Below are 20,089 nucleotides of genomic sequence, written 5' to 3'. Positions count from 1 at the left end.
ATACTCTCTGCCCTCCCTCCCCCCCTTTGTCCTTGCCCCCCCTCTTTCCTCATTCACCCCCCCCCCCCTCTTTTTCCTTGCCCCCTCTCTTTCCTCATTCACTCCCCCCTCTTTGTCTTTGCCCCCCCCCTTTCCTCATTCACCCCCCCTCTTTGTCCTTGCCCCCCCTCTTTCCTCATTGCCCCTCTGTCCCTGTCATACTCTCTGCCCTCTCCCCCCCCTTTGCCCTTGTCCCCCCTCTTTTCTCATTCACCCCCCCCTCTTTGTCCTTGCCCCCCCTCTTTCATCATCCCCCCTCTGTACCTGTCATACTCTCTACCCTCTCCCCCCCTTTGTCCTTGCCCCCCCCTCTTTCCTCATCCCCCCTCTGTCCCTGTCATACTCTCTGCCCTCCCCCCTTTGTCCTTGCCCCCCTCTTTTCTCATTCACCCCCCCTCTTTTTCCTTGCCCCCCTCTTTCCTTATTCACTCCCCCCTCTTTGTCCTTGGCCCCCCCCCTTCCTCATCCCCCCTCTGTCCCTGTCATACTCTCTGCCCTCTCTCCCCCCCTTTGCCCTTGTCCCCCCTCTTTCCTCATCACCCCTCTCTCATCACCATTCTCTTCCACTCCCCATCTATTCTCCCATATCTTTAGAATTCTTAATAAAAAATAAATAAAAGGAAAACTAATCCATGACAAATTGTGAAGAAAAACTTTCTGTCCATTACGACTAAATAGGTGTCCAAAATTGCTGGTTTTATCTGTTCAATAGCTATTTCACGTGGCTTCCTAGGCAGATAGGTTTCGGCTCTTACGTATTCTTCCATTGTGCCTCCGTACTGAAGTCATTGTTTCTGTGACTCAGCCGATGCCATTTACATGCACAATTCCACTTCTTACAATCTAAAATACAGCAAAAGAAAATTTCATCTCGCTGATTCATCTTTCTCTCCGTTCATAAAGCAAATCTAGATGTGTTTCAGGCGCCCTCAGTGCCTGGATTTTTAGTTTTGCTCTATCAAACCAAGGTTACCATTGGGTTCTCTGGTGATCTGAGTTCTGATCACTTAATATTTATTGCAGCCACATTCTGGAACCTAGCTAGACATACACAAAAGATAGTTGCCAGCCAAATGCTTGTTTGGCCGACAGCTATCTCTCCCAATCCCCTCCCAACATACGAACACTTGGCTTGGTTAAGTATTCATCTGTTTGAAATAGAGGTGATAAGCTGCTGCCAGACTCCTCTGGTGGTGGCTTATTCCCCTGAGATAAAGAAGGATTCGGTATTTGAACTCCAACATCTACAGTAGTGGGCACAAGGGGGAAATAGGGTTACCATACATATTAGATCAAAGCTTTCTAAACTTTTCTTGTTGGGGACACACTTTTTAAAAATGCATAATTTTGTGACCCACTTCTTTCTGTACCACCAATTGCACGTCGTGTGTCGAAAGGGAGACTATGTAATATCTTAAATACATTACAAATGTGGCTGCTACCCCTCTGCCACACACCTGGCCTTTGTCTCTCTCTGTCTCCGGCAGGCTCTGGTGCAGGCTTGGTGACTCCTTCTGGCGTCTGACGAGTGACGTCATCCCGGAGTGTGACATCGACACCCCTGGAAGCTGCCTTTGACACACTAGAGCCCTGCATTAAATGGGTAGCCATTCTCACTGAACTTGTTGGCTTTGTCCAAAACACATCTAATCATTTCCCAGCAGTCTCCTTCTTATCAGCACAAACAGGATTACAGTTGCCAAAGTTGACATCAGTGTATAGATAATAGAGATACATGCAATAGCTGTTTCTCACAGACCAGCCTCCTTCTCCCTCTAGAATGACCCTTGCAAATTGTACTGAGCACTCTTGGACTTCTTTCCCATTCATATCAATGGGACAACTCCATCTATGGTCACCTACGTCCATGATGCTTGCTGTGAAGTGTATCTCTAAATGCTGTTAAAACAGTTCAGTCAAGATGGCTTCCCCCATAATGATGTAAAAAGTTATGTGATACCATCCCTTTAAGTCCCTCGCTCACACGGCTCTGTCCCAGTCTACGCAACAAAGCTGGACAGTAAGCTGAAGAAAGATGGAAATGTCAGTTTATTGTGCACACTCTTCTGGCCACTGTGAAAACTGCAATTTTTAAGGATATTCTTTTCATTGTTATAGGCACATAAAAAAACAATTGTGAAAAAAAACGCACGTTGATGCGGCCAACGAATACTTGATTTTTGCATTGCAAATAAGTTATGAATTGATTTGCATTTTAAGTATTTAATTAAATCATCAAGATTTCTGGCTCCCAGGTGTCATTTATACCAGTAAACAGCTGAGATTAGGAGCACTCTCTAAAAAGTGAATCATTCAGAGGTTCATTGGTAAACTTAAGATGGGCCTGTACACAAGCATTGTTAAGCAGGGGAAGCTTAGTCCTGGTAACACACTTCGTGGCGTAGTGTGTTACCATTTGCTTTCTTGGTGATTATGGTCCCGGGTGCTTTGAGATCATTGAAAAGATCCCTATTTGTAGTTTTGGGTTGATTCTTCTCATGATCATTGAAACTTCACAAGGTGAGATCTTACATGGACGAAACCCCCCGACCACCTGACGGAGATGGACAGTTATTTTTTCCTTCCATGTGCCAATAATCGCACCAACTTAAGCTGCTTGGCGATGTCTTGTAGCCTATTCCAGTCTTGTGTAGGTCTACAATCTTGTCCCTTATAGGAGATATGTCGGCACGAGGTGGAGGTAAGCCCAATAGTAGAAAGAATGGTACCCAGCACTCACCAATGTGGCAAAATAGTGAAGATTTTTTGGTCTATATCACAGTACAGGGGCATGTGGCAGACAGCTGAGGAAGGCACTTATGCCGAAACGCGTCCTGTACAGTGATATGGACCAATAAATCTTCACTATTTTGCCACATTGGTGATTGCCGGGTACCATTGTTTCTACAATCCCGTCCCTGACATCCTTGGACAGCTCTTTGGTCTTGACCGCGGTGGAGAATTTGGAATCGAAATTGATTGCTTCTATGGACAGGTGTCTTTTATACAGGTTACAAGCTGAGATTAGGAGCACTCCCTTTAAGAGAGTGCTCCTAATATCTGCTCCTTACTTGTATAAAAGACCCCTGGGAGCCAGAAATCTTGCTGATTGATTTGATTGGATCAAATACTTATTTCTCTGAGTAAAATTAAAATCAATTCATGACTTATTTGAAATGCTTTTTTCTGGATAATTTAGTTGTTATTCTTTCTCGCACTGTTTAAATAAACCGACCATTAAAATTATACACCCATCATTTCTTTGTCAATTGGCAAACGTACTGTAGGGGTAGGTTATTGTCCTTATCAGTAATCCATTTTAAGGGTACGTTCACATTACGCAGATTTGATGCACAGGATTTTGTGCAGATATCAATGTAAACTAAAAGACTGAGCACCGCTTCTAATCTGCAGTTACAAATCCTGCTCATCAAATCTGTGCAGGATCCTGTATGTGTGATCGTACCCTAAAAGGGGTACTCCGGTGGAAAACAATAAAAAAAAAAAATTAATTGGTGCCAGAAAGTTTAGCAGATGTGTAAATTACTTCTATTTAAAAAATCTTAATCCTTCCAGTACTTATCAGCTGCTGTATGCTCCACAGGAAGTTCTTTACTTTTTGAATTTGTCTGACCACAGTGCTCTCTGCTGACATCTCTGTCCATGTCAGTAACTGTCCAGAGTAGGAGTAAATCCCCATAGCAAACCTCTCCTGCTCTGGACAGTTCCTGACATGGACAGAGGTGTCAGCAGAGAGCACTGTGGTCAGACAAATTCATAAAGAGAAGAACTTCCTGTGGAACATACAGCAGCTGATAAGTACTGGAAGAATATATATATTTTTTTAAATAGAAATAATTTACAAATCTGTTTAACTTTTTGGCACCAGTTGATTTAAAACAAAACAAACAAACACAAAAAAAAAAAAAATAAATAAATAAATAAATATATATATATATATATATATATATATATATATATATATATATATGTGTGTGTGTTTTCCACCGGAATACCCCTTTAAAGACATATTTTATAAGTGACTTGTGGGGAAAGTTGAATCCTAAATGACAGTGGTCTCCAACCTGCGGACCTCCAGATGTTGCAAAACTACAACTCCCAGCATGCCCGGACAGCCGTTGGCTGTCCGGGCATGCTGGGAATTGTAGTTTTGCAACATCTGGAGGTGCGCAGGTTGGAGAACACTGCTATATGATACAGGAGGGTTCCTGCGTGATGAGAAGGATAATAGAGATCTCTACTATTGTCATTGTTATTTTACCTGCATGTATGTATTGTGCAGACTGATCTGATGCTACAGCTGGAAGCACAACGCATCAGTCTCACTCAGATCCACAAAGCCCATGTAGAGTTGATGGGCGAGAACTTCCGAGCTGAGAGAGAGCAGGAGCTGTGCAGCCTGAGAGATTCCCTGCTCGCGTCTCAAGAACAAAAGATTCGGGAGCTGCAGGAGCTGCATCAGCAAGAAAGACTGAGCCGTCCGCCACCGCAGCAGACAGGTACTCATGTGCTCACTTGTCACCCACGGGCTTTGTGTTCTATATTAGCATATTGATTGACTACAAGATCCTTTGGAACACAAGACACACCCAGATTTAGACAAAAAAAAAAAAAAAAGATTTTAGGTATTCGCTTCATTTAACATCTCTAAAAACTACAGAAAATCTGATTACCTGACAAATGTATTAATATGCGGATGTGTTTCCTGCCTATAATACAATGGTCCTCATTTACGAAGTGTGTTGTGTAGGTTTCTTTGTGGGTTTTAATTCCTACAATTTATTTTCCACGGTAATTGTAAAGTAGGCAAGGAGTGAACCGGCACTGCACTTCTTCTGGCAACAATGTATAATGATGTAAGTCCCGGTGCAACCATAAATAGTGGATATGCTAACCCTTGTAGGTGAGTGGGGGGTGCTAGCGTAGCAAAAAAAACAGTATAGGCAGCAATTCAAATAGTCACAACTGAAGGAAGCGAAGAAGAACGCTGCACTCACCCACTGGAAAGAATTCAATTTTTTCTTTTTTTCAGAACATCAAGACACGGTGTGAGGAAGTCGACAAGCAGGGAGTGAGAGACGCCGCTCTCAGTGCAGGGGGCGTACCACTGGACGACTAGTTTCGCGTCATCAACTGACGCTTCTTCCGGTCAACAGGTACGTCAACTGGACCTGAAGAAGCGTCAGTTGATGACGCGAAACTAGTCGTCCAGTGGTACGCCCCCTGCACTGAGAGCGGCGTCTCTCACTCCCTGCTTGTGGACTTCCTCACACCGTGTCTTGATGTTCTGAAATAAAGTGCAGAGTTCTTCTTCGCTTCCTTCAGTTGTGATTATTTTCCACAGTATTTACTAAGGTTTCCCTACATTTTCCACTTTCCCTACATTTTCCCTTTTTTTTTTTTTACACATGCTCTGACCTGTCTGGTTTTCCTCAGCTCAAATCCATCACATTGAGGTCCCGTTCACACTACGGAATTCTCGCGGCTGAATTCCGCGAGCGTATTTTACGCCTGGCGCCCGCCACCGAAGGTGCTTCGGCGCTAGGGCCGCAGGGCACTGAGCCGTCACCATTGACGGCTATGGTCCGCTCGCGGAATCCGCGCAAAGAATGAACATGTTCTTTCTTTGCGCGGAACACTTTCAGCAGCGGAAATGTCCGCCGCTGAAATTCCGCAGTGTGACCCGTCCACACTAATGTTAAAGCTCACACCGCGAAATTCCACCCGGAAATTCCGCGGCAATTCCGTAGTGTGAATGGGGACTGAATGTGGAAACCTTAGTAAATATGTTGTTTTTTTGTGAAAATGTCAGGAACATGCCCCTTTTCGGTGACCACACCCCTTTTCCCGGCGGTCACGCCCCTTTTCAGGTTTTCTTAGAAAAATTGAGAGTTAGTCGGGTTTTTTCAATTCTGGTGCAAATTCTGGTGCAAAATCTGGCAAGATAGAATTTAGGGTGCAATGCGACAGAATCTGGCGCACAATAGTAAATGAGGGCCATTGTGTGGAATTATTTAATACAGATTTTTTTTTTTCAGCCTGACATTTTCCTATACAAGGGGAATTGTCACAGTCATAGCATATTTCAACCAGTTTGCTAATCTTTACTTACAACCAGGGCAGTGAAAATTCAGACTTACCGTAGTTCTAAAGGTGGTAAAGCCATTTTATCTCTAGTGTTCCGTTGAAGCAAAGGGGTTAGTCTCAGCCTTCCTAGTGGTCAGGGCTTATGGATGGCTGATGCAAACTTCCATGTTGGGCTTGGGTTGTGGAGGGGTTACTGCCAGTTCCGCTAGTGGGCTAAGGTATAGTGGAGGTATTGCCAGATCAGCATTCCTTGTGGTCTTCGGCAACAGAGGTGTTATTACCGGCTTCCTGGTGGTCTAGGGTAGTGAAAAGCTTAACAGGGTATTCCAGGAAATTTATTTTTTATTTTTATATCAACTGGCTCCAGAAAGTTAAACAGATTTGTAAATTACTTCTATTAAAAAAAATCTTAATCCTTCCAATAATTATCAGCTGCTGAAGTTGAGTTGTTCTTTTCTGTCTGGCAACAGTGCTCTCTGCTGACATCTCTGCTTGTCTCGGGAACTGCACAGAGTGGAAGAGGTTTGCTATGGGGATTTGCTTCTACTCTGGACAGTTCCCGAGACAGGTGTCATCAGAGAGCACTTAGACAGAAAAGAACAACTCAACTTCAGCCGCTCATAAGTACTGAAAGGATAAAGATTTTTTAATAGACATAATTTACTAATCTGTTTAACTTTCTGGAGCCTATTGATATATAAAAAAAAAAAAAGGTTTTTCCTGGATAAACTCTTTAATGCCAGCTCCCCTGGTGGTCTGTGGTAATGGAAGTGTTAATGCCACCATCCCTGTTAGTCGGTGGTAATGGAGGGGTTAATGCCAGCTACATTGGTGTTCTATGATAAGGGAGGTACTAAAGGGTTACTCCGCTATCCAGCATCCGGAACATTGAGTTCCGAACGCTGTGTGCGGGCTTCTGTGTTCTCGTCCGCCCCCTCGTGACGTCCCGTCATGTGACATCGCGTCCCGCCACCTGGGGATTGGAGTAACCCTTTAATGCATTGCCTTCTTCCCTAGTTGTCTATGACAGTGTAGGTGTCAATTCCAGCTTCCTTGGTGGTCTATGGTAGTTGATGTATAAATGCCAGATTTCCTGACGGTCCATAGTAGTGGATGTATTAATGCCAGCTTCTTTGATGTTCTAGGCAGTAGTGGAGGTGTCAATGTCAGCCTCCCTGGTGGTCTAGAGTACAGGAGAAGTTACTGTCAGCTCCTCTGGTGGTCTAAGGTAGTAGAGGTGTTCATGTCAGCCTCCCTGGTGTTTTAATGTAGTTAATGCCAGCTTCCCTGGTCGTCTATGGTAGTGAATGTATTAATGCCAGCTTCCCTGGTGGTCTAGGGTAGTGGAGGTGTTAATGCCAGCCTTCCTGGTCGTCTAGGGTAGTGGAGGTGTTAATGTCAACGTCCTTCCTTGTCTAATTTAGTGGAAGAGTTATTTCCAGCTTCCCCTCTGATCTAGGGTAGAGAAAGGATTAACGCTAACGCCAATGGTCATCTAGGGAATTGCCAAATACCCCGGTGGTCTAGATTTTTGAATAAGTTAGTCCCAGCTTCCATGATGGTTTAGGGTTGCAGAGATGTTAGTCATCTTACCTGGTGGGCTAGTGTAGTGGAGGTGTTAATGCCAGCCTTCCTTATGGTTTAGTATAGTGGTGGCATTAAGGCCAGTTGCCCTGGTGGTCTAGAGTAGTGTAGGGTTGCCCCCAGGCTTTCTGGTCTTTGTGGTGTCTGGCTCCTCTTTGTTCCCTCGACACCCGACCACCTATTACAAGTCTACTCTTTCACCGGAGTCATGTCATATGGTTCTAGAGTGTCAAAGAGGTGTGGCCTGGGGATTAATTTTGCCCTGGGCTGCAACACCTCTCCCCTGTTATGTCACACATAGGGCTCACCTCCGATACACAGAGAATGGTGATTGCGGTCCCTGCACAGTGAGTCAGTCTCTAACCTATCACACTTACTGTGCATGCGCTCAGCCACCATTCTCTGCGCATGTACAGTATTTCCACCTGGGGTTCACAGTGTCCCAGACTACAACGAATGTCACACCCGCTTCCTGTTTGATTTAAACATATGGCTCACCCGCCAAAGGCGGGTGAGCCATATGTTTGAATCAAACAGGAAGTGGGTGTGACATCCCAGGGGAGGGTCGTTGCAGTCCGGGACACTGCGAAAACCCAGGGCCACGCCTCTTTGGCACTATGGGACCGCTTTAAAAGTAAATTGTTTTAGGGGAAATTAAAGGGGTTATCCAGGAAAAATGTTTTTTACATATCAACTGGCTCCAGAAAGTTAAACAGATTTGTAAATTACCTCTATTAAAAAATCTTCATCCTTTCAGTACTTATGAGCTTCTGAAGTTGAGTTGTTCTTTTCTGTCTAAGTTCTCTCTGATGACACGTGTCTCGGGAACCGCCCAGTTTAGAAGCAAATCCCCATTGCAAACCTATTCTACTCTGTGCAGTTCCCGAGACAAGCAGAGATGTCAGCAGAGAGCACTGTTGCCAGACAGAAAACAACAACTCAACTTCAGCAGCGGATAATTATTGAAAGGATTAAGATTTTTTTTAATAGAAGTAATTTACAAATCTGTTTAAATTTCTGGAGCCAGTTGATATATAAAAAAATAAAAAATAAAGTTTTTTCCTGGAATACCCCTTTAAGCCACCGACAACTTATATAAAGGTATGATTTTCTTTCTGAAACTATTACTGTTTTGGCGTTTTTGTGCATTGTAAAGCATTATTTTTCAACCAGGGTTATTTGTTTGGCAAAATTCAAAAGAAAACTGCAATTTAGCAAATTTTGGACGGTTTCATTTTTACGCTGTACACTTACATGTTTTACAAAAATTACATGTTTTCTTTATTCTGTCAATATGATTAAAATGATTTCCATGTCTACATGCTTTTCTAATATTATACTGCTTTAAAAAAAAAAAATCTTTTTTGTTGATACCACTTTTACGATTAGGTGACTTTTTTTAGTCGCTTTTTATTATTTTTTTTAATGGATTGTGATGTGAACGAAAAGTAGAGATTTTATACTTTTTTTTTTTTACCATCAACGTACGGGATCATTAAAATTATATTTTGGACATTTACGCACATGCCGATACTATTTATGTTCATTATTTATTTATTTTTAACACTTTTGGGCGTAAAATAGGAAAAGGGTCTTTTTCAATTTTTATTAAATTTATATAAAACTTTTTTTAACCGTTTATTTTACACTTTTTATGTCCACATAGAGGACTATATATAGCAATCATTAGATTGCTCTTACTGTTCAGTGCTATGCATATGTATAGCACTGATTAGTATTATTGGTGATCTACTTCTCTGGTCCGTTAGGACGACCATGTAAGGATGGCTGGAGGCAGGTGAGGGGAACCTCTGAACGCCATCTTGGCTTGATCACTGCATCTGAGGGGTTTAATGGTCGACATCAGCATGATCGATGATGTCTGCCATTACTGGCGGGTTCCTGGCTGCTGATAGCTGCTGGGACCTGCCTTGCATGAAGCGAGCACAGCCCTTGTGCTCGCTTCATGTACAGGACGTAAATGTACGTCCTGGTGCATTAAAGGGGTACCCCGGTGGAAAACTTAATTTTTTTTAAATCAACTTGTACCAGAAAGTTAAACAGATTTGTAAATTACTTCTATTAAAAAATCTTAATCCTTCCAGTACTTTTTAGGGGCTGTATACTACAGAGGAAATGCTTTTCTTTTTGGATTTCTCTTCTGTCACGACCACGGTGCTCTCTGCTGACCTCTGCTGTCCATTTTAGGAACTGTCCAGAGCAGCATATGTTTGCTATGGGGATTTTCTCCTGCTCTGGACGGTTCCTAAAATGGACAGCAGAGGTCAACAGAGAACACCGTGGTCGTGACAGAATGACAGAAGAGAAATCCAAAAAGAAAAGCATTTCCTTTGTAGTATACAGCCGCTAATAAGTACTGGAAGGATTATGATTTTTTAATAGACGTAATTTACAAATCTGTTTAACTTTCTGGCACCAGTTGATATGAAAAAAAAAAGTTTTCCACCGGAGTACTATTTTAAGTACCAGCGCACCAGGACGTCCATTTACGTCCATTGTCCTTAAAGGGGTACTCCCACCCTAGACATCTTATCCCCTATCCAAAGGATAGGGGATAAGATGTCTGATGATCTCGGGGGTCCCACCGCTGGGGACCGCCACAATATTGCATGCGGCACCCACCTGTTTTTGTCTGGAAGCGCTGGAGGGTCTGAGTCGCAACTACAGGAACGGAAGACTACGGAACGGAAGACTACGGAAGTCCCGTAGTTGCGAATCAGACCCTCCAGCGCTTCCGGACAAAAAACAGGTGGGTGCCACATGCAATACTACGGGGGTCCCCAGCGGTGGGACCCCCGAGATCAGACATCTTATCCCCTATCCTTTGGATAGGGGGATAAGATATCTAGGGTGGGAGTACCCCTTTAAGGGGATAAATTATACTTATGGGGTTTTCGTGGTGACCTAAAGTTTGATCAGTCAGGTGCAGATCCTGGGACCACCAATGAAATGAAGAGGCAGAAGCGTTCAGCTAAGCACTTTGCTTCTTTGGCTGGGATTAGCTCTGCGCTCTGTGTACAGGCAGGATTAGAGGTGTACTGACTTTCAGACTTTTTATGGATCTTTACAAAGGTCTACATGCGGATCTCTGAGGATCAGCTGAGCAGAGCCAAATACATCTGAATAGGCACAGTGCTCAGCTGAGCGCATCTTCCCCTTAGGCTAAGTTCAGGTCTGCTTGGCTGTCTAGCGATCAGTGGAAGTTTTGGGACCTGATCCTCTGCTGATCAACATTTTTGACAAGTCTTACGTATTTTCAAAGTTTAGTCACCCATTTTTGCATTTAACTTTTTTTTTAATGCTATTTTAAAAATAGTTTTTATGTAGTGTATTGTCAAGCTTTATTTCTACTTCCAAACATTCTGTTTACATATATTTCATTTACAGTTTCTGATCCTGAAACATGTCAGGACCTTACAGGAATGCTGATGAAGAGGATCCAAGAGGAATGTGATCGTATTAATCAGGTTAGTATGAAACATGTGACGTATGTTTAAAGGAGTATCTTGTAAGGCTGGGTCCACACCTTGTCTTTGCTTTCCGTCACAGGGATCCAACCCTATGTGTTTCCATGGTAACAGACTACAAACTCTGTTCTAACTGACCTGTACTTCTTCCTAATCTATCAGAAATTGGCATAAATGGAGTCACGTGGAAAGAAATATGACTTCAGGATGAGACTTAAAGGGGTTATCCAAGGAAAAACTTCAGAAAATGAAATTAAACAGATTTGTAAATTACTTCTATTTAAAAAAATCTTAATCCTTTCAGTACTTATAAGCTGCTGAAGTTGAGTTGTTCTTTTCTGTCTAAGTGCTCAAATCCCCATAGCAAACCTCTTTTACTGTGTGCAGTTCCCGAGACAAGCAGAGATGTCAGTAGAGAGCACTGTTGTCAGACAGAAAAGAACAACTCAACTTCAGCAGCTGATAATTATTGGAAGGATTAAGATTTTTTAATAGAAGTCATTTGCAAATCTGTTTAACTGTCTGGAGCCAGTTGATATTAAAAAAAAAAAAAAAGTTTTTCCCTGGAATACCCCTTTAACGAGGGTTGTCTGTTACTATGGTGACACATGCGTCTGCAGTCAGCATAGGAGCTGTAGAATCTTTATTCGGCTGCCGATACCCTTGGGAGAATGCAATGCCGATGTATGCTGTGGTGGAGAGCACCCTCTGCCATTCATTTCAATGGGCCGACTTCTGCTGGTATACAGCATTTTAATAGGACTCAAAAGACACTCCATGCTGTGAGTAACTGTGCCGCCTCTTGTTTAGTTACTCAAAAAAGAACTCAAGGTTTTACAGATACTTGAACTTTATATAGTCCCATCTATTGTTTCTGTCGGGAGCGAGGAGGTGTTTTTACCCTCACGTTTCGTCATTTGTTTGCATTGACTTATGACTTCTCCATTATTTCCTAGGCTCTTAGTGAGAGGATGACTGATGAGAAGGACACAACTCCGGATGCAGAAACCATGAGCAATCTCACTGATTCCAAATTGTTGGAACAACACAGAGCGGCCGTGCAAAGTAATTAAACTGCTAGTTACTGCTCCGACCCGGTTCTGGAATAATTATGTGCACTGGTTATTTTAAACTCCAGTGGAAAACAAATGTTTTCAAATTGATTGGTGCCAGAAAGTTACACAGAATTGTAAATTACTTCTATATAAAATCTTAATCCTTCCAGTACTTATTAGCTGCTGTATGCTCCGCAGGAAGTTGTGTAGATCTTTCACCACAGTGCTCTCTGCTGACACCTCTGTCTGTGTCAGGAACTTTACAGAGTAGGAGCAAATCCCCATAGCAAATCTCTCCTTCTCCGGACAGTACACAACTACACAACCTCCTCTGGAGCATACAGCAGCTGATAAGTACTGGAAGGAATACGTTTTTTTTTATAGAAGGAATTTACAAATCTGTATAACTTTCTGGCACCAGTTCATTTTTAAAAAAAAATTCCCAATTTTTCCAAACAAGTACCCTTTTTAAAGAGTCAGGACCCTTTACTCTCTCTCTCTCTCCATATGTAAAATAATTATTTGTGGTGTCACCAGAACCAGCTCTTTCTACAAAACCAATGGCTTGATGGTAAATGGTGTTTTTTTTTTTTGATGCATGGTCCATGTAAAAGAAAATTGCGGATGCAGAATATTATTAGAACGTATTGTATCCTAGAACAGTGTTTCCCAACCCGGGTGCCTTCAGCTGTTGCAAAACCACAAATTCCAGCATGCCCGGACAGCAAAGGCACCCTGGTTGGGAAACACTGCCCTAGAAGCACCGCTTGATATACAGGAATAAATGCAACACACAGTGCTAATCAACATTAGTTCCATATTGTGCACGGTAGCACAGTATTGTGGTTCATAATGTACACAGCAGGGGTTAAGCTCTTCCTTTTTTTTTATTTTATTTTTTACATTTTCCAGTTTCTTGGTTAACCCTACTTAGGCTGGGTTCACATCACATTTTTGCAATACAGTTTCTGTATCAGGTTTATGATGAAAAAACGGATTCCTCAAAACCGGACTAAACTGTATGAAAACGCGTGTACAAATTTTAACCCGTATACGGTTTGATAAATGATGTCCGGTTGCATCCGTTTTTTAAGAAAAAAAACTTATACGTTTTGAACCTTTCACTCCATTATGAATAAAGCTTCACTTGTTTGATTGAAATTCCAAGAATAAAAACGTCAAAGTCAAAAACCGTATAGTGCAAACCGGATGGAACCGTATGCACATACGGTTCTGTACAGTTCCCATTGACTCCCATGTAAAAAAAAAAAAACGTGGAAAAAACTGACCAAACTGTACAGGATGCAAAACGGACACAACCGGATACATCTTTTGGTACGGTTTTCACATTAAAAACGTATACGGGAACTGTATTGCAAAAACGTGGTGTGAATGCACCCCTAGCCAGGCTGATGCTTCGTCCTTATGGTACGTTCACACACACGGCAGAATATTCTGCATTGAGTTCCGACGGAATATTCTGCATGGACATTCCACTGTAGCAGAGTCCAATTGATTTCAATGAGATTCTGCTGCGTTGTGCACACAGAGGAATTTCTGCCACAGAAATCCAGCAGAAAGAATACAAACCAGGATAAGTTGGCCAGCACACACTGGTACCAAACTACTGCATGGACCCGGATATGTCTATTCTTTCTGCAGATTCCACTTGAAAATGCATTACTATCTTTGAGACTACGCATTTCCGAGTGGTCCTAGCGCCCGCCGGGTCATTCAGATGTGCAGAATGTCCACCTGTGTTTTCCGCACATTTTCCGCCATGTGAAGGAGCTCTATACTTTTCTTTTTTTTTTTAAGAAACGGACGTGGAAATTTCTACACCGCAAATAATACATACTGGAGCTGCTTCTGCGCTTCTTTAACTTCAGGTTACTCAGTAAATAAAAGCCATATGTTAAAGGGGTACTCCGGTGGAAAACAATTATTTTTTTTTTTTTTTAAATCAACTGGTGCCAGAAAGTTAAACAGATTTGTGAATGACTTCTATAAAAAAAAAAATCTTTACCCTTCCAGTACTTTTTAGCAGCTATATGTTACGGAGGAAATAGTTTTTTTATTTTATTTCTTTTTTGTCTTTTTTCTCCACAATGTTCTCTGCTGACACCTCTGTCCGTGTCAGGAACTGTCCAGAGCAGCATAGGTTTGCAATAGGGATTTTCTCCTGCTCTGGACAGTTCCTGATACAGGCATCAGGTGTCAGCAGAGAGCACTGTGGACAAGACAAAAAAGAAATTCAACAAGAAAAGAATTTCCTCTGTAGCTTACAGCTGCTAAAAAGTACTGGAAGGGTAAAGATTTTTTAATAGATGTCATTTACAAATCTGTTTAACTTTCTGACACCAGTTGATAAAAAAAAAAAAATTATGTTTTCCACCAGAGTACCTCTTTAATGGTGCATTATGCCATATATAGTAACATTTAGAAGCTTCACATTGTACTGTAAGGCTCTTTACCATGTTTTTTGGCTACATCAAATTTATATGTTGAGGTGTTCTCTGATGTATATTTTTAACGTATGCCAAATGCGTACAGTGGCACATATTGGCCAAAGATGCCCAAGGGGCTCGCTACCATTACACCACTGTATATGTTGGCATACCTTGTTGACAGTATATATATCTCTAATGCAGTGTTTCCCAACCAGGGCTCCTCCAGGTATTGCAAAACTACAACTCCCAGCATGCCCGGACAGCCGTTGGCTGTCCGGGCATGCTGGGAGTTGTAGTTTTGCAATACCTGGAGGCACCCTGGTTGGGAAACACTGCTCTAAGGGTGCATTCACACCACATTTTTGCAATACAGTTCCTGTATACGTTTTCAATGTGAAAACCGTATAAAACCGTATTGAAATCTAATGCATTAACTCTCCATTGAAAACCGTATTCCAAACGATGCAGTTGCATCCGTTTTGCATCTTGTACGATTTTGTCTGTTTTTTTTCCCCGTACCCAAAACCGTAGCCTACCACAGTTTTTGGTCCAAATGAAAAACCGTATTAAACTATATACGTTTTTTTTTTTTGTTTTTTTTTACCATGGGAGTCAGTGGGAACCGTATAGAACTGCATGTGCGCACCATACGGTTTTTTGAATTTACACAGTTTTTTTTTCTTGGAATTTCAATCAAACAAGTGAAACTTTATTCATAATGGAGTGAAAAGTTAAATATGTATACGTTTTTTTCTTAAAAAACGGATGCAACCAGACATCATTTTTCAAACCGTATACGGGTTAAAATTTGTACACACGTTTTGATACAGTTTAGTCCGGTTTTAAGGAATCTGTTTTTCATCAAAAACCTGATACGGGAACTGAATTGCAAAAACGTGGTGTGAATACACCCTAGCGCAATGTGATCCCAGCCTTACAATGTTTTCTGTTTCTCAGCTCTACATTCAAACCTGGACGCTCTTCTGGGGAGATTTTTGGAAGAATATAAGCAGATGAGAGAACTTTCCAGTTGTATGGAAAAGGTAAGAATCAGATGGGGTGTGGGGGGGGGGGGGGGTGGACTCATGGGTCACATGGGAATCAATTATTCTACAGATCTGTGAAATCCCTGCCGAATAAGGCTAATGGCTACCATAGAGAGGTGTACTTGAGGTCATTAAAGGGGTACTCCGGTGAAAACCTTTTCTTTTCTTTTAAATCAACTGGTGGCAGAAAGTTAAACATATTTGTAAATTACTTCTATTAAAAAAATCTTAATCCTTCCTGTACTTATTAGCTGCTGAATACTACAGAGGAAATTCTTTTCTTTTTGGAATGCTCTCTGATGACATCACGAGCACAGTTCTCTCTGCTGACGTTATTATGATAATAACAACGCTTTATTTATTGTTGTCCTTAGTGGGATTTGAACCCAAGTCCCCAGCACTGCAAGGCAGCAGTGCTAACCACTGAGCCACCATGCTGCCCTTAGCATGCATCTGCTTTGCACGGTTGCTAAAACGGACAGAGATGTCAGCAGAGAGCACTGTGCTCGTGATGTCAGCAGTGTTCCAAAAAAGAAAGGAATGTCCTCTGTAGCATTCAGCAGCTAATAAGTACTGGAAGGATTAAGATTTTTTAATAGAAGTCATTTACAAATATGTTTAACTTTCTGCCACCAGTTGATTTAAAAGAAAAAAGGTTTTCACCCGAGTACCCCTTTAACCCCTTAAGGACCAAGGACGTACCGGTACGTCCTTGGTCCTGCTTTCCCGATATAACGCGGGGTTACACAGTAACTCCACGTCATATCACGGCGGGCCCGGCGTCATAGTGAAGCCGGGACCCGCCTCTAACCCTTTAGCCGTGCGCTCAGAGCTGAGCCGCGCGGCTAAAAGTGAAAGTTGCCGGCTAGCTCAGTCGGGCTGTTCGGGATAGCCGCGGCTAATCGCGGCATCCCGAACAGCTGACAGGACAGCGGGAGGGCCCCTTCCTGCCTCCTCGCTGTCCGATCGCCGAATGACTGCTCAGTGCCTGAGATCCAGGCCTGAGCAGTCATGCAGCAGAATCGTTGATCACTGGTTTCTTATGAGAAACCAGTGATCAGCATAGAAGATCAGTGTGTGCAGTGTTATAGGTCCCTATGGGACCTATAACACTGCAAAAAAAAAGTGGAAAAAAAAAGTGAATAAAGATCATTTAACTCCTCCCCTATTAAAAGTTTGAATCACCCCCCTTTTCCAATAAAAAAAAAAACACAGTAAATAAAAATAAAAATAAACATATATGGTATCACCGCGTGCGGAAATGTCCGAATTATAAAAATATATCATTAATTAAACCGCTCGGTCAATGGCGTGCGCGCAAAAAAATTCCAAAGTCCAAAATAGTGCATTTTTGGTCACTTTTTATATAATTTAAAAATGAATAAAAAGCGATCAATAAGTCCTATCAATGCAAAAATGGTACCGTTAAAAACTTCAGATCACGGCGCAAAAAATGAGCCCTCATACCGCCCCATATACGGAAAAATAAAAAAGTTATAGGGGTCAGAAGATGACAATTTTAAACGTATTAATTTTCCTGCATGTAGTTATGATTTTTTCCAGAAGTCCGACAAAATCAAACCTATATAAGTAGGGTATCATTTTAATCGTACGGACATACAGAATAAAGATAAGGTGTCATTTTTACCGAAAAATGTACTACGTAGAAACGGAAGCCCCCAAAAGTTACAAAACAGCGTTTTTTTTTCAATTTTGTCGCACAATTATTTTTTTTTCCATTTCACCGTAGATTTTTGGGCAAAATGACTGACGTCATTACAAAGTAGAATTGGTGGCGCAAAAAATAATTCATCATATGGATTTTTAGGTGCAAAATTGAAAGAGTTATGATTTTTTAAAGGCAAGAAGCAAAAAACTAAAATGCAAAAACGGAAAAACCCCCGGTCCTTAAGGGGTTAAAGGGTTAATATCTAATATCTAATAGCTAATATCCTCAAGCCTCTTTGGCGCTTTGTCTTTCATGTAAGTGGGCAGATCATTTTCATCATGATAAACATTTATATGCAAACCAATAGAGCTATTGTACACAGAGCCGGCCAGCCTGAGTACTATACACGAGCGCCAAAGAGGAAATTCATATTCAAATACATTCTGACCCATAAGACGCTTCTTTGTTCTTTTCTTCCTTTGCAAATCTCCTGATAAAGTATTCGCCGCGTAGACGTTTATTCTCTGACATATTGTTTTGTTACAGACAGGAGATCGTCAGGCGACCAAAGAGGAGATAGAAATCCCTGCAGTGACTCACATCGTGATTCGTTCCCAAAATTCAGCAGCGAGCCCATCAGGTAAATGCATAGCATACAGAAAGCATTGCAAGGACTATGGTGTTCAGCTTTATGTGTGAAAGCGTAAAGTGTATTCTAGGGTTTTTAAAAATTTGACTGTGCTACAGGGGCTGTAAAGTTAGTGTGGTTTATAATATAGTGTCTGTACCTGTGTTTGATGGCTGGATTCACAATTCTTATATGATCTTTGCCCCGATGTTAATTTTTAGCAGCATACAAAATTAGTGTTGTCTCAGATTTCCCCAGGTTGCAGTGCGGCCGAGACATTGCATCACTACTCAGGTGTTGAAAGGGAGTGCATTGACCACTGATTGGTGGTGGTGGGGGGGGGGGATGTTATTTTCATAATGGCTGCAGGGGATTGTAGTTTACAGCACAGCATGCAAGGCAGCTCAGGTGTGCTGCAATGGGTGGGGGTGGCTGATGTGTGGGAGAAAGAAAAGTGGCCACACAATTACAAACAATGAATTATGGGACTCGTAGTTGGAGGGAGGGAACTCCGACAGGAAATAGTCATTTCACAAAAAGAAAGCAGCAGTGTTATGGTGGACTCACAACACGGCCATAAAGCTTCCATGACAAGCACATATCCTTTCTAAGCATGTCCAATACTGTCTGGCAGATACTTACTGAAGTCACCTTATGTTGGATAACCCTTTTAAAGGACTGAATTTTGCTTTATAGATTTTGCATTGATCACTTGGTTATGACTTCTTTTACGGTTACAGGTTAAAATTCTGGTAGTTGGTACTACATATGCATTTGTGTGACCCAATGGGGGGATATGTTATAGCTTTGTATAGAAAAAGAGAAAAAAACATGATGTAGCTGAAATTTAGCAGGTAATATTTTAGGGTTTTTTCCCCCCCACAAAGGACACTGATCATCTACCCACTGTCTGACCACTGGGTCCTCCACCTGATCACAAAATCGGGGGCCCTATGTTGCCCAGTTAAATTGAATGGCAAATGGAAATGCATGTTTCTTCTCCATTTAACTGTATGCTGATAAAGTGGGGACTAACAGCAGACCACTAACTTTTGCAGCAGGCTATAGAGTTGCTAAGAGTCTCAACAGTGCATCCTGCCACCGCAACAGCTATATAGTTTCCCATTTAAAAAGCTGATCACTGAATGTCCTTCTGCTTGGCCCTCCTGGTAATCAGCTGTGATCTGTGGGGAAATCCAGAAGATAGAGTCTATGCGCATAGTCCAATAGGAGAGATGTTTGTATCTGCTTTCGGCACTGGTTTACAGTACAATCCAGATGGGGATCCCCTTTATTAAAGGGGTAGTCGAGTGGTGAAAAACTGATCCCCTATCCTAAGGATAGGGGATAAGTTTCAGATCGCGGGGGGTCCTACTGCTGGGCCCCCCGCGGTCTCCTGTACGGGGCCCTGGCAGCCCAATGGTAGGGGACATGTTGACCACCGCACGAAGCGGCGGCCGACCCACACCCTCAATACAACTCTATGGCAAAGCCGGAGATTGCCGAAGGCAGCGCTCAGGCTCTGCCATAGAGTTGTAATAAGGGGGCGTGTCAGCTGCTGCTTCATGCGGTGGTCAACATGTCCCCTACCCGCGAGCTGCCGGGGCCCCGTACAGGAGATCGTGGGGGCCCCCGATGGTTGGGCCCCCCCCCTCGATCTGAAACGTATCCCCTATCCTTATGATAGGGGATACATTTTTCACCACTGGATATCTCCATTAACCTAAAATACTTATGGTATTACCTAAAATATTATTATTATTATTATTATTATTATTATTATTTTCAAAAGAATGTTTATTAAAGTATATTGCACAAAAAACACATACACAGAGGGTATAGGATCAAAGAGTAACTTTACTAAAGGGGTGCTCCGTCCATACACATCTTATCCCCAATCCAAAGGATAGGGGATAAGATGTCTGATCGTGGGGGTCCCGCCGCTGGCAATCTCTGTGCAGCACCGAGGCAGGGTCGCGATGCCACGGCCACGCCACCTGTGACGTCACACCACGCTCCCTC

The 20,089-nt window shown here is 42.4% G+C and overlaps 1 protein-coding gene across 4 annotated transcripts in view; it reads left to right on the top strand.

The window, feature by feature from the left end:
* AKAP9 (A-kinase anchoring protein 9) overlaps positions 1–20,089 on the top strand; it is a 330,692-nt gene that overhangs the window by 119,336 nt on the left and 191,267 nt on the right. For all 4 annotated transcript variants that reach the window (XM_056519035.1, XM_056519033.1, XM_056519032.1 and 1 more), the window contains 5 exons: positions 4,343–4,559; positions 11,140–11,219; positions 12,176–12,284; positions 15,682–15,767; positions 17,986–18,079. In XM_056519035.1, the coding sequence (XP_056375010.1) occupies positions 4,343–4,559; positions 11,140–11,219; positions 12,176–12,284; positions 15,682–15,767; positions 17,986–18,079 (586 nt within the window). The remainder of the gene's footprint in view (positions 1–4,342; positions 4,560–11,139; positions 11,220–12,175; positions 12,285–15,681; positions 15,768–17,985; positions 18,080–20,089) is intronic.

The sequence above is a fragment of the Hyla sarda genome, chromosome 5 (genome assembly GCF_029499605.1).
Source record: "Hyla sarda isolate aHylSar1 chromosome 5, aHylSar1.hap1, whole genome shotgun sequence".
NCBI lineage: Eukaryota > Metazoa > Chordata > Amphibia > Anura > Hylidae > Hyla > Hyla sarda.
The sequence above is the reverse complement of the archived record's forward strand: the minus strand, read 5'-3'. Positions and strand labels throughout refer to the sequence as shown.